The 15,380-nt window shown below is 45.5% G+C and overlaps 1 protein-coding gene across 6 annotated transcripts in view; it reads right to left on the bottom strand.

Moving 5' to 3' along the window:
* The window catches only part of LOC110490257 (dedicator of cytokinesis protein 4), a 142,642-nt gene that overhangs the window by 30,378 nt on the left and 96,884 nt on the right, over window positions 1–15,380 (bottom strand). For 4 of the 6 annotated variants that reach the window (XM_036944554.1, XM_036944552.1, XM_036944555.1 and 1 more), the window contains exons 26-41: window positions 11,421–11,519; window positions 10,988–11,082; window positions 10,791–10,866; window positions 10,579–10,679; window positions 10,405–10,463; window positions 10,009–10,157; window positions 8,140–8,225; window positions 7,484–7,510; window positions 6,844–7,000; window positions 6,268–6,361; window positions 5,995–6,143; window positions 5,265–5,351; window positions 5,019–5,123; window positions 4,482–4,623; window positions 2,159–2,325; window positions 309–395 (exon numbers count right to left, since the gene is read on the bottom strand). In XM_036944554.1, the coding sequence (XP_036800449.1) occupies window positions 309–395; window positions 2,159–2,325; window positions 4,482–4,623; window positions 5,019–5,123; window positions 5,265–5,351; window positions 5,995–6,143; window positions 6,268–6,361; window positions 6,844–7,000; window positions 7,484–7,510; window positions 8,140–8,225; window positions 10,009–10,157; window positions 10,405–10,463; window positions 10,579–10,679; window positions 10,791–10,866; window positions 10,988–11,082; window positions 11,421–11,519 (1,680 nt within the window). The remainder of the gene's footprint in view (window positions 1–308; window positions 396–2,158; window positions 2,326–4,481; window positions 4,624–5,018; window positions 5,124–5,264; window positions 5,352–5,994; window positions 6,144–6,267; window positions 6,362–6,843; window positions 7,001–7,483; window positions 7,511–8,139; window positions 8,226–10,008; window positions 10,158–10,404; window positions 10,464–10,578; window positions 10,680–10,790; window positions 10,867–10,987; window positions 11,083–11,420; window positions 11,520–15,380) is intronic. The other 2 variants (XM_036944557.1, XM_036944553.1) reach the window with 1 other exon arrangement.

The following is a 15,380-nucleotide window of genomic DNA, read 5'->3' on the forward strand; positions in this document are numbered from 1 at the left end:
TTATAATTATGAATCTCATGAATATTATGAATAGCGTTCACCCTTCTCTTAAAGGGACATTTCACAATCATTGGGAACACTTATCTACCCATATATATTTTTTACTACAAATCATAGAAAAGCACCGTTTTCAAAGATGTTGATGTCGGGGTGGTGCTGGAGATGAAATGCCCCTTTGATACAAGTCTACGCTCAGGGAGCTCGGTGGGGCTCTCCGCAAAGTTAGAACATAGCAGGGTCAGCATTGAGCAGGGTGTCGTGAATGGGGTTAATATGAGGGGGTTATTGAAGGAGCGTAAGAGACTCACCAGTTCTCTCTTCTCCACCTCGAACCATCTGGAGATTCCTGGCAGGCTCTGGACCAGGGTTAGTGAGGTCCTCTCGACCCACAAGCTCTGAAAATACACACACACACCCACACATTAGCACACGCATGGACATGCGCAGGCAGGCACACACACTTCATGTTAATGCTGGCAATATACTGCTCGGAAAACATTCACCCACACATCTGAGCATCACAAAACACTGCTTTTCTCTCCTCTCACAGAACGTCAAAGTACTACACATCCTCATGGAAACAGAGTCCTCATAGCAACCGTCTACGCCGATCTACAAATGACGCCGTGTCACCTCATTAAATGAACTAAAACACGACTCTTATATATTCCACTAATACCTTTCCTTGAACCCACAATTCGTTTAGAAACCAAATTGCATTTTTCGGTCCATCCTTTTACAAGATCATAATCAACACGGAACTGATTCATGCTACTTCATATTCCTTCATATTAAATGTCAAATTTACCTGGCCTGAACAGTGTTTCTCAGGCATTAAGTAGACCCAAAAGAGACAGCTGGGAAAGCTAAACCTCAGTACGATATGACATGATGATATCCAATTCATAAACCTGACGACATTAGGTTAACGAATGGAGATTGAGTGAGCGTGGGTGGGTGGAGTCTGGAGAGAAGACATTTAGACTGAGCTCCATGGCTGCGGTTCAAACGCTTAAAAAAGACAGCCCCTCAGCCCTCAAATGAAGTGGACACTTCTGATGACGTATCATGACCTCGCGATGGCGGAAGGAACGATTTTTAAATGGAGCGCCCCTTGGCCGGAAATTATTAACTCGTTCATCCCATGACGATTGTGTTTTCAGCCACCAGTGGCTTGTGGGTGCTATATGCGCTACAGTCAATTATGAGTGTATGTCTACTTATATGAAATATATCATTATTAATATTCACCAACTGTATGACAGCTAGCAAATGAATTAGCTAAATAACGTTAGCCTGCCTAGCTGGAACTGAAGGGACATTTTTTATTTCTACAATGTCCAAAAACATTTTTATCTTTTACTAGCAAAAATGTCTAATGTATTTGCATCCGTTTTTACTTACGCTTGTATGTTAACATCTCCATTGATGTTGTTTTTAAGTTGGCAGACTTTTCTTAGCGGAGTGAACGTAACTGTACATTCGCAAAGCCGACTGAAGACGAGGGCTGAGGGACTTACGTTGCAAACCTCCGTTGCTCGGGCTAATCATTTGGACCGCCCTCCAAGACGACGACGGGGATTCCCCCAAGGGCACAAGGCAGGGGTAAGTAGATGAGGGGGTTGTCTTTTAAGTGATTGAACCGTAACCATAGTTTCAGCCTCTCCTAGCTCAGGAGTCGATTTAGCAAGACTGTGAATTAAACAACACCTGAACACACCAGTATACAGAGATGAAGACCATGAGCCACCCACACAACCATTCAATAAACAAGAGAGCAGAGAGAGGGAGAGAGGGAGGGAGGGAGGACAAGATAGTGTGGGAGGGAGGGAGGGAGGGAGGGAGGGAGGAAGGGAGGAAGGGAGGGAGGGAGGGAGGGAGGGAGGGAGGGAGGGAGGGAGGGAGGGAGGGAGGGAGGGAGGGAGAGATATTGTGAGGGAGGGAGGGAGGGAGGGAGGGAGAGATATTGTGAGGGAGGGAGGGAGGGAGGGAAAGTGAGTAAGGAGACAGATGTGTGGTAGACATCAAAGGACGACACTAAGTCCAGAAAGGTGAGATAAGATGACGAGATGAGCAAAATAAAAAGGCAAAGAGAGAGAGAAACAGAAAGGCACAGAGGGGAGTTCTCGTGTGCAAACACTGCGTGCCCCCCCCCCACCTTGAACTCATTCTCCTTGTCCTTGGTGCCCTTGTGAAACGGCCTGTCGTATCTGAACCTCCAGATGTGGTTGACCTTATAGAAGCTCTTGATGTTGTCAGCCACTCCGTCTCTCTGCAGCACGTCCTGGCTCTCTGGGATGGGGCTCACCGCGTAGATCTGTAGGTCTGGGCCGGCACGTCAAGGATGCATACAATAGCTTGGACAAAACACACATACACACATGAACGCAAGCACATGCACCCCCCCCCCCCCCCTTCCCTGGTTCCACAGGTCTATCCATCCAATTCCTGTGTGAATACATCCTTTCCACTAATCACATCCTGTAGCCATTTATCTGAATGTCCACCCCACACTATATCACAACACATGCCCATTGGCAGCAGGACTGGCCTGTGTCAGTGTAGTGCAGGGAGAGCTCGTCAGCCCATAGATATAAATAGGGACGGGCATGGGTCCAGGAACCTCAATGATTAACGACACATGAGGATAACAAAGCTGTACGCTAATGCTATTTGAGGGGCCTTGTCTGCTCTAATTGCACTTGGAGAAAAGTCACACACAGAACAGACGACAGACACGCACGCACTGAGAGAGAGAGAGAGAGAGAGAGAGAGAGAGAGAGAGAGAGAGAGAGGCTTCTTCCGAACAGCTGTCCCATCAATCACTAGCGGAGGATCATTAAGATGGCTGCCACGTCCTACAGACATCTTGTGCATTTTTATCAAGGGATCGATCCCGATCTTCACTAAGCACTCGTGTATGTATTTACAGCATGGGCCAGAGATCTGGCTCAGGACCAAGAGGGAGGGAGTCATCCCTTTGGTTTGCTCCTCTATAAGCGACATGCTGTAACGGAAGGCTGTACGCAGCGTAAGAAAACTAGAGTCCAACGGGTTCCCTGGTTAGGCTCGGAAACACTCCTATTATGACTCATATTGATATCCTTATTCATAAGGAATTATCAGTCTGGTGTAATATCTCATTCATATTATTTAGGCCTTCTAGACATGTGGGATGCAGTGCACCACTGTGTGTGTGTGTGTGTGTGTGTGTGTGTTTGGTTTTACTATCCTTGTAAAACAAGGAACATTTTGACAAGTGGGGACATTTTGCCAGTCCCCACAAGGAAAAAGGATATTTTAGATGCAAGAGTTAGGCATTAAGGTAATGGTTCAAGTCAGGTTAACCCATTACCCTCATGCCCGTATACGGGTTGAAAATGGCCGATTTGGGCACTGACATCGGAGCGCTTGTAAGGGTTTTGACTGACAACCGTTCTGAACTTGAGCGGTTGTTGTTGGTTGTCGGCGTGAGAGAAATGCTGTAAATAAAGAGGACTCAAAGTATTTTTTAAAGATGACACGTTGAGGCTTCGAATCAACACCGCTTTAATGTCATACAAGCGAGACAAAACATATGTGAGTCCATGTCATAAAACCCATGAAGTATGACAGTCAACGTTTATGATCACTATGTTTGATGTACAGTACAAATATGACACGGGTGTCGTTCTGAACAGAACGAGCCTTTGTTTCATTGTGAAGAAGAGTTGCCGCGGACCTTGCATCTGAAGGCACTGATGACTCCATTCTACGCCACCAAAATGACGATCTGCTTCTCTAAATTGCCTTGTGAAAGCTAATCATGTTGGCAATAGAACAAGCTTTCAAATGACGCCCGGGGATGGATGGTGGGGATGCAGGGCTGTGTTCCAATCCAAACAACTACAAGTGGGCTTGCTCTGGTTCCTAAACGGCACAGCTAGGAGATGACATGACTTAGGGACTGTGCCCACTTGGAGACACCAGTTTGACCACTTGGAGACACCAGTTTTGACCTCTCACTCAAACCCTTGTCATTTGTTTATCTGCACCTACCTCACATTTTCCACAAATATTCTTATCATGTTACTGAATGTATCTAGAGTATTTCCAGATTTCGTAGCAAGCGCGGCAAAATGTACAGTAAATGTGAAATGCACATAAAATCTACAGTGTAATGGGTTGGATTCAGTCTTGTCAGGTGAACTGTTGTGTCCTCACCTTTAGTCTAATCATTTTCCCATAATCCCCTGTTCCCGTTTCATTTCTACCATGGTTAAACACACGTTTTCCATATTCTTTCCGCAAGAAACTCAATTCAGCCCTATCCACATAGGCCACATAGGCCAATTCCCACGAGTGTAAAAGGGTTAGCTTTAAGGTTAGGGAAAATAGGATATTGAATGGGAATCAATTGTTTGGTCCTCACAAGGATGGTAAAACAAACTAGTGTGTGTGTGTGTGTGCAGTGTATAATGCACTTTGTCAATAAAGGATACACTGAGCCTCGGCCTGGTAGATGGTCTGGTCAGGCTGGTTGACGTGCTGCATGGCGATGGCGTGGGGGAACTCATTCAGCATGCGCTGCTGGAAGGCCTCCAGCCTCTCGTAGTCATGGCCACGGCACACAAACTCCTTATTCTGCAGACGAGGCAGAGACACCATCGGAGGCAGAAGCGAGACAGCACAGGGGTGAGCGTGACATCTAGTGGACTGTTAGAGTGTCTGCAACAGTCACAGTATCTAGGAGGTCAAACCTAATTCTGGAACTTCAAAATAGGATTTGTGATTAATTTGTAAATATAATAAACACATGCTAACAATGTATACGAGGTTGCTTTTGCGTTACGTTGGTTATGAACGCATAGAGTTCCAAGTACTTTTGAGGAAACTAACAGATTGACAATATACTTCACCAGCAACTTGCTTAGGAGTGCAGATGGAAATTGGAGGGCAAACCCCTGTATGAGCAGTTCTACAGCCTCTTAAAATGTCCTTTCTTCAACAAAACAACCCGTGGTAAAACAGAGCGGTACCCTTAGGAAGAAGGGGAACTTCTTGCCATAGAAGCCGACCCTGAAGAACTCTGGCTCCAGTCTCTGCTGGTCCATGATCTTCTCGTACAGCGATGCCTCCATCATCTGTCAACGGGAAACGTCGGTATACGTAACACTACTAGGTTATATCATCATCCCACTCAGAGACTAAACAGAGAACTGGTCAGGGATCAGTCAGCGTGGACACATACTGAGGACATACTGAGGAGGTCTACAGTAACTCACCCTCATCTTGCTGAGGTTCCTGTAGTCGTAGTAAGACTCGTACTGGTCCGCCAGCTCTCTGCACAGAATGATCCCGTTCTCCCAACACTTGAGGAAACCAGAGCACATTATCACATTGACAATGGTCACATCTCAATTAGGAATGCGCTTTTCACCTTTTCATCTCTCTCGCGTGAGCAGGATAAGGATTCAAGGAAAAGGGAGCCTCTTTAGAATATTGAGATGCTAGCAAAACCATGTCAAATGGCCCGCAGGGGAGACTGGCTGCGGTATGAGTGTTGGCCACTGGGTGGCAGTAGTGTACTAACAATAACTGTGCCAACTGCCAGGGCGGACCTGCCGTCACACTGGAGGTGCAGCACCCAGCCAACATGCTAATGAAATGAAAGCTGTCCTTTCCTGCAGCGTTTTAATCCCAAGGCAGCGGCAGCTAGCAGTGGCTTTGGTTGTGAACTCACAGGGAAATCTTTCAAAGAATAATGGGGGAGGACATGTTGAATGATTCAGAAGAGGAATAATGTGTTGGGAGATGCTGAGCAGAGCATTCGAATAATATTGGCTTTTTCTTATGACACTGTCCCAGGGTAATTGTTAATAAAGAGAGAGAGTAGGGGGGAAGAGAGAACAATAGAGAGAATGAACGAGAGAGCAAGAGACAGAAAGAACGAAGAAGAGATAAAGAATGACAAAGAGAGTGAAAGAAAGGGCTAGAGAGAGAGAGAGATCCCACCTTCCCCCTGTCAAAGTTCTGTACAATGGTAAGATGGAGGTACTCCTTCCTCTGCCACTCGCTCTGCATGGGGTAGTTGAGGAACTCTCTGAGGGGCCTTTCGGACCACTCCAACAGCTCGTCATACAACAGAAGAGTGTAGGAGGCCTCTGCACAACACACAACAACACCACATAGTCATGGTTATGCCAAACCCTTGAGCCCCGGAACAGCCACACACTTAAAAACACACACATACACGGCTTCATTTCCTGGTCATGTTTTACAGTGTACCTGTGTAATTCTGTGCTTTCAGGTGCAGTTCGTACAGCTTGTGGATATAGCGGATGTACATCTCCTCCTTGTTCAACTCAGTTTTGTAGAAATTCTAGAGACAGGCAACCATGGGGAGACGGCAAGAGACAGAGAAAGAGCAAAGTGCACTAATGTTTATCAGCCGCTGAGCAGCAATGAACTCGGTGCTATCTGCCCACATAAACTGGTGCTTCCAGGCTCTAGTGCTTCGGTCCGTTATATAAGATAAACCTGCAGGACTGAAAGACATCATGCAACAAAAAAATAAATCCCCCAGGTTGGCATGGTTACAAAGACAACACAGAACATGTTGTGTTGTGTGTGTGTGGGGGGGGCTGTGAACTCGTTGAGCCCTGGTCTAAAAAGCACGATCATCGTAGCAACTTTATCACCACTGGGAAAGGAACAAAAACACAGCCCCGGTCCTCCTCTCTTAACACAATAGTTCAATGGGACAAAAGGCTAGAAACAAATCAAATGGGATTTCTATGGTGACAGGAGAGCAGCGACTGAATCTGTTCAAGGGCCACCGGGCGGAGAGAGACTGTCACTGACCAGCAGACTGACGGTGCAGCCAATCTTCTTCCCATCCACCTCCCCCAGCTTCACGCAGTCCCTGTAGTCCAGCAGCCTCTCCATCAGACGCGTGACGGTGGCGATGAGAGAGACGCCACTCTCCCTCCACGTCTCCCTCTCAATCTTCTTCAACAGACTGGAATGGCGAGAGAGAAAGGGAGCGCGAGAGAGAGGAGAGAGAGAGAAGAGAGAGAAATAGACAAGAAGCGAGCGAGAAAGAGAGGAGAGAGAGAGAGAAATAGACACAGAAGAAAGAAGCGAGCGAGAGAGAGAGGAGAGAGAGAGAGAGGAGAGAAGAGAGAAAGACAAGAAAGAAGCGAGCGAGAAAGAGAGGAGAGAGAGAGAGAAATAGACAGAGGAAAGAAGCGAGTGAGAGAGAGAGGAGAGAGAGAGAGAAGAAGAGAGAGAGAAATAGACACAGAAGAAAGAAGCGAGCGAGAGAGAGAGAGGAGAGAGAGAAGAGAGAGAAACAAAGAAGGAGAGAAAGCAGAGAAAAAGACAGAGGAGAGAAATAAAATCTTCAACCTGCTTGTCCATCATGTTGTCCCGTCCCCCAGCAGTAAAGGACACCCCTAACAGAAGGACAACACATGGTGTGTAGAGCATTGGAGTGTCTTACCTAGGGTACGGACCAAACAGAGGGATTCTACTCCGGGAAAGCAATGGCAAAACAAATTAATAGATTAATAATATCAGCACACACTCACACAAGTTAGTTCAGGGTTAGTGATGTCAGTCAGGTAGATAAGGAGTGAAACAAAAAGACGATATACAGCTATAGTGTGTCTGTTAGGGAAAACTTTACCAATCCACGGAAATAAGCTGTATCCAGACCGCACATGTAAAAGAGCAATGTGGTGGCACTAAGCGTTACATTCATAAACGGCCCAATTGATGTCTGACAAAAAGTGGGACTAGGACGTATGGGCTTGCAGTGCGATAAGAGAATTAAACGAACATCGCACAGACCAACAAAAAACAAACACACACACACACACACACACACAAGCACTACAGCACAAAGCGTGCAAGGTGAAGGGACCAACCTGAGCACACGGACAAGGAGATCTCAGAGAGGAGGCGTGAAGGACTATGGATATGAGAGGAGGTGCTTGTCTGGAGAACTCCAGAACCCGTCATTCTTCCCACCCCACATACATCCCTCCATCCCGTCACGAGTCCTCTTACCTCACTCAATACAACACACAGACAAACTGATCTGGGCACTGACGTTTGCAGTACGGCGTGGCCGTGTGCGCCTTCCCTCCAACTCACATGCTGTTGAAGAGCTCTCTGTACGTCTCGTCCCCTTTACCTTCTGACATCAGACCGTCCAGTTTGTCGATCAGCTTGGCCTCCACCTGACGAGAGAACGGATTGATTATGTAATCAATCTAGATCAATACACGGATGCCACCGTCGGGTACCGTCGGGTACAGTCGGTAACGGTCTGGTGGAACTGCAATATCCATAAAGTGCTGGTCCCAGCCAGTCCAGTACCAGAGCTACAGTGGGGCAAAAAAAGTATTTAGTCAGCCACCAATTGTGCAAGTTCTCCCACTTAAAAAGATGAGAGAGGCCTGTAATTTTCATCATAGGTACACTTAAACTATGACAGACAAAATGAGAAAAAAAAATCCAGATAATCACATTGTAGGATTTTTTATTTATTTATTTGCAAATTATGTTGGAAAATAAGTGTTTGGTCACCTACAAACAAGCAAGATTTCTGGCTCTCGCAGACCTGTAACAACTTCTTTAAGAGGCTCCTCGGTACTCCACTCGTTACCTGTATTAATGGCACCTGTTTGAACTTGTTATCAGTATAAAAGACACCTGTCCACAACCTCAAACAGTCACACTCCAAACTCCACTATGGCCAAGATCAAAGAGCTGTCAAAGGACACCAGAAATACTAAATTGTAGACCTACACCATTCTGGGAAGACTGAATCTGCAATAGGTAAGCAGCTTGGTTTGAAGAAATCAACTGTGGGAGCAATTATTAGGAAATGGAAGACATATAAGACCACTGATAATCTCCCTCGATCTGGGGCTCCACGCAAGATCTCACCCCGTGGGGTCAAAATGATCACGGTGAGCAAAAATCCCAGAAATACACGGGGGGACCTAGTGAATGACCTGCAGAGAGCTGGGACCAAAGTAACAAAGCCTACCATCAGTAACACACTACGCCGCCAGGGACTCAAATCCTGCAGTGCCAGACGTGTCCCCCTGCTTAAGCCAGTACATGTCCAGGCCCGTCTGAAGTTTGCTAGAGAGCATTTGGATGATCCAGAAGAAGATTGGGAGAATTTCATATGGTCAGATGAAACCAAAATATAACTTTTTGGTAAAAACTCAACTCGTCGTGTTTGGAGGACAAAGAATGCTGAGTTGCATCCAAAGAACACCATACCTACCTTGAAGCATGGGGGTGGAAACATCATGCTTTGGGGCTGTTTTTCTGCAAAGGGACCAGGACGACTGATCCGTGTAAAGGAAAGAATGAATGGGGCCATGTATCGTGAGATTTTGAGTGAAAACCTCCTTCCATCAGCAAGGGCATTGAAGATGAAACGTGGCTGGGTCTTTCAGCATGACAATGATCCCAAACACACCGCCCGGGCAACGAAGGAGTGGAAGAAGCATTTCAAGGTCCTGGAGTGGCCTAGTCAGTCTCCAGATCTCAACCCCATTGAAAATCTTTGGAGGGAGTTGAAAGTCTGTGTTGCCCAGCAACAGCCCCAAAACATCACTGCTCTAGAGGAGATCTGCATGGAGGAATGGGCCAAAATACCAGCAACCGTGTGTGAAAACCTTGTGAAGACTTACAGAAAACGTTTGACCTCTGTCATTGCCAACAAAGGGTATATAACAAAGTATTGAGATAAACTTTTGTTATTGACCAAATACTTATTTTCCACCATCATTTGCAAATAAATTCATTAAAAATCCTACAATGTGATTTTCTGGATTTTTTTTCTCTCATTTTGTCTGTCATAGTTGAAGTGTACCTATGATGCAAATTACAGGCCTCTCTCATCTTTTTAAGTGGGAGAACTTGCACAATTGGTGGCTGACTAAATACTTTTTTGCCCCACTGTATATGAACTGCATAAATACAGACGGCTCTGGCCATTACCTGTTTGAAGTTTCCACTCCTCCTCTGCTCCCAGTCCATCATGTCATGGAAGATAGGGATCATGACATTCCTCAGGTCAGGCTGGGGAACCAGGGTCACCTCCAGGAACGGACCTATCATCGCCGGGATGAAGTTCAACTTGTGCTCACCTGGAGAGAGAGCGGGAGGGAGAGATGGAGAGAGCAGGAGAGAGAGTGGGAGGGAGAGATGGAGAGAGCGAGGGAGAGATGGAGAGAGCAGGAGAGAGAGAGAGGGATGGAGAGAGCAGGAGAGAGGCAGGGAGAGATGGAGAGAGCAGGAGAGAGAGTGAGAGAGATCAACTACGTTCCTCTGAGAGACGAGCAAGAATCCAAAGAAGTGACACAGAAAGAGAACGAGTATGTGGCTGCATCGTACCTAAGTTCTGCCACATGCTGAAGATCTCACAACCCATCATCACCCTCATGTCCCCATACCTGTACAACGAGACAACACACAGGCGCCAGGTCAGAACAGCGTCGAAGCCAGCATGTGAAAAGTGGAGAAAGTTAGTGCATGTAGAATGTTTTGTAGCGCAGAGACGAGACTTACTTCTCCAGTACCCTCTTCTTCTTGGACGGAGAGAAGGACTCCAGTTGAAGACAGGGCTGGTTGATGAAGATGACGGACAGATAGAAGTACGAGTCCCACACCTAGGGAAGATGCATTAAAACCACTTTACAGCATGTCGATAACATGCTTTCTTCACGTTGTTTTGTTTTTGTTAAACAAAGAAAGACAAGGTGGATGTTTGCAGCTCTTACCTTGTAGTCAAACTTGTCATTGAGGAAGTTCTTCCTCAGAGCATCAGAGAGGTACAGGACTGTTGTTATGATTACACTGAGACGCGACGGGGGGGGGGGGGGGGGGGGGGGGGGGGAGTGCACAACAAGATTAGTAACTATGAGTAACTATGGAGGGACATCATTTTGAATCAAATATGTGGGATAAGTGGTGTTACTTGTTGGTGACCAGCCGCATGACAGTCCAATCTTTCAGGAACATCTCTGGTCGAATCAGAATGCGGAACACGGTGAAGATCTGCAAGAGAAAGTCCTGAAAAACAGAAAAAGGAGCACACTACATTTATTTGGTTTAACAGCAATTGCCATTCAGCACATCACCAAACTATGAATGGAAAATAATGTATTCAGAGTGGGAGTGCATTCATGATATCCATAGTGTTCATGGTATTCCTTTCTATTACTGTGAACTTAGTGACCCCATTTCCTCCTTTCCGCATTGCTATCTCTCCATCGCACCTCTTCCTCAACCCCTGGCTTGACCGTTCCTCAATACGCACACACACACACACTCCTGCTACTGACTATGACACACAAGCGGAGTCATCAGTCAGATTCTGCTGAGTGGTGTGTGTGAGTGTGTAGCCTTACCCTCAGGTCATCTTTGCTGGTGAAGGCCTGCAGGAGCTGCTGGTAATGTTTATCACTCATCTGTCTGAGGAGAGCCAGCAGGCACGCCACAAACTCCCCCTGTAGACAGAGAGAGAGACAGAGAGACAGAGACACTGATCATTTGGTACAAATCCGAACTACAACATGTAATTGATCCTCTCAAAATTGGCAAATATCACAATTGGTTCAAATTGAAAAAATATAACTAGTACTGACAGAAAAATATGTGTTCCTTTGCGCAATATATATTCCCCCCTCAGAATCCCCATATTACTCAGAGATCTTCCCCACCCTTGAGGAAGAGACGTGCCATTTCCATGCGGACCCAGGGAAATGTGCTCATCTGTGGGGACACAAATGCGCACACAGGAACACTACCTGATCTAACGAGCACACGAGGGGACAGCTTTATTACAGGCCATAGTGTCTCTAACGGTCTTCATCTCCCCCATAGAAACAACAGTGACAGCACCGTCAACAACAACGGAAGGGATCTGTTGCAGCTCTGTAGAAGCCTGGGTCTGTACTTTGTCAATGGTAGGTTACGGGGGGGACTCTTTGGGGAGATTCACCTACTGCTCACCTCTTGGCCACAGTACAGTAGACTATATGATCACAGACATTGACCCTTTCTCTCTCAGCTCCTTCACTGTCAAGCCACTAACACCTCTGTCTGATCACAGCCAAATTACGTTGATCCTCAAAAGAACAGACATGGAAACAACCAGACATTCACAGCCCAGTAAGCTGTACAACATCAGAAATTCATACAGATGGGCCCAAAACAACACAGAAGAATACCAGAAAGCAACCTGTAACCAAAATATCCAAACACTCTTAGATAACTTTCTGGATACCACATTTACTCACAGAAAAGAAGGCATCAATCTAGCAGTAAAAAACATAAACTATATATTCAGGCAAACGGCAAAAGAAGCACAATTGAAATTGATAAAATACAAAACAAAAAAGACCACAGATGACAACTGGTTTGATGCAGACTGTAAAATTATAAGGAATAAACTTAGAACACTATCCAACCAAAAGCACAGAGAACCAAATAATGGTGAATTACGCCTTCATTACTGTGAGACTTTAAAACTCTATAAACATACACTCAGAACCAAACAATCACAGTACAACAGCAAGCAGCTGACACTAATTGAGGAGTCCATAAACACACACAACTTCTGGCAAATTTGGAAAAAAAACGAAAATCTAAACAAGAGGAATTAGCGATACAAAATGGTGACATATGGACAACCCATTTTAAAACGCTCTACAACACCGCTCAAATTGACACAAACGCAGAACATTCATGAGATGTTGACTGGATTAGAAAAGGCTATAAAGGACAATCAAAATCCACTGGACTCCCCAATTACTGACCAGGAGCTCTATAAGAAATTTCCAGCTCTCAAATTTAAAAAGGCATGCGGACCTGATGGCATCCTAAATGAGATGCTCAAACTCACTAGTGCAAAATTTCAATTGGCTATATTAAAACTGTTTCATTTAATCCTGAGTGTAGGTTATTTCCCTGACATCTGGAATCAAGGACTTATAACCCCAATCTTTAAGAACGGAGACAAATTTGACCCCAACAATTACAGAGGCATTTGTGTGAACAGTAACCTGGGGAAGGTTTTCTGTAATATTATAAATGTAAGAGTTCTAAACTTCCTTAGTAAGCACAATTTCTTGAGAAAAAGCCAAATTGGATTTATACCAAAACATCGCACAACTGATCATATTTACACCCTACACACCCTGATAGATAAACATGTCCACCAAAATATATACTTGCTTTATCGACATCCAAAAAGCATTTGATTCCATTTGACATACAGGACTGTTCTACAAAGTTATTGAAAGTGGTGTAGGGGGTAAAACATATGACATAATTAAATCAATGTATAAAATTGGTAAGAAAATAACAGAATTCTTTAACCTGGGGCGGGGCCTTCGCCAGGGTTGCAATCTGAGCCCTGCACTCTTCAATATTTACATTCACGAATTGGCCACTATTCTAGAAAAATACTCAGCCCCTGGTGTTAGTCTCCACAATTCAGAAGTTAAATGACTACTCTTCGCAGATGACCTATGCCTGCTGTCACCCACAGCACATGGCCTACAGCAGAGGCTGGACCTGCTAGAGCAGTACTGCCAGACCTGGGCCCTGGCAGTAAACCCCAAAAATACTAAAATAATGATTTTCCAGAGAAGATCCAGATCTCAGGGAATTAGACCAAAGTTCTCAATTGGTACAAAATACACTGCTCAAAAAAATAAAGGGAACACTAAAATAACACATCCTAGATCTGAATGAATGAAATATTCTTATTAAATAATTTTTTCTTTACATAGTTGAATGTGCTGACAACCAAATCACACAAAAATGATCAATGGAAATTTTATTTATCAACCCATGGAGGTCTGGATTTGGAGTCACACTCAAAATTAAAGTGGAAAACCACACTACAGGCTGATCCAACTTCGATGAAATGTCCTTAAAACAAGTCAAAATGAGGCTCAGTAGTGTGTGTAGCCTCCACGTGCCTGTATGACCTCCCTACAACGCCTGGGTATGCTCCTGATGATGAGGCAGATGGTCTCCTGAGGGATCTCCTCCCAGACCTGGACTAAAGCATCCGCCAACTCCTGGACAGTCTGTGGTGCAACGTGGCGTTGGTGGATGGCGCGAGACATGATGTCCCAGATGTGCTCAATTGGATTCAGGTCTGGGGAACTGGCGGGCCAGTCCATAGCATCAATGCCTTCCTCTTGCAGGAACTGCTGACACACTCCAGCCACATGAGGTCTAGCATTGTCTTGCATTAGCAGGAACCCAGGGCCAACCGCACCAGCATATGGTCTCATAAGGGGTCTGAGGATCTCATCTCGGTACCTAATGGCAGTAAGGCTACCTCTGGCGAGCACATGGCCCCCCAAAGAAATGCCACCCCACACCATGACTGACCCACCGCCAAATCGGTCATGCTGGAGGATGTTTCTGGCAGCAGAACGTTCTACATGGCGTCTCCAGACTCTGTCACGTCTGTCACATGTGCTCTTCACAGATGACAGCAGGTTCACACTGAGCACAGGGCGCCAGTGGCGAATTTGCCAATATTGGTGTTCTCTGGCAAATGCCAAACGTCCTGCACGGTGTTGGGCTGTAAGCACAACCCCCACCTGTGGACGTCGGGCCCTGGTTCCCTGTAGAGGAAAGGCTGAGCAACCACTGCACAACAGCAGAACCTGAGACGGAGCTGCATTTCCTGACAAAATGTCAAAAATATAAAACAATTAGAGAGAGTGTCATTTTCCCAAATTTGAAACCCTTATTCAAGGTTTCAAAGACCTCTCTGATGAGGATAGGCTACCCGTCCTGTTGGGGGAGGATGCAGAGAGCTGTGGGTTGGCAGCGCACTACATTGCTGCCTGCCACAAGTTGAGGGACAGTGTCTGACAGACCAATCAACCTGCACATGTCCTCTTCTGTATGCTTATTGTTATATGTATGGTTATTTTGACACTTGGTTATTGTTGTTACTGTTGTCCCGTTGACAATTTGATTCTCATTTGTATTTATTTTTATATATTGTAAATATCCAAATTAAGCGTTGGCTATATGTACATTGTTACATCATGCCAATAAAGCGAATTAGACAGACAGACAGACAGACGCAACAAACACACCCCACAGAGCCCCAGGATAATTAGACCCAACCAAATCATGAGAAAACAAAAAGATGACACATTGGAAAGAATTAACAAAAAACAGAGCAAACTAGAATGCTATTTGGCCCTAAACAGAGAGTACACAGTGGCAGAATACCTGACCACTGTGATTGACCCAAACTCAAGGAAAGCTTTGACTATGTACAGACTCAGTGAGCAGCCTTGCTATTGAGAAAGGCCGCCGTAGGCAGACAT

This window comes from Oncorhynchus mykiss, chromosome 15 (genome assembly GCF_013265735.2).
Source record: "Oncorhynchus mykiss isolate Arlee chromosome 15, USDA_OmykA_1.1, whole genome shotgun sequence".
NCBI classification, from domain to species: domain Eukaryota; kingdom Metazoa; phylum Chordata; class Actinopteri; order Salmoniformes; family Salmonidae; genus Oncorhynchus; species Oncorhynchus mykiss.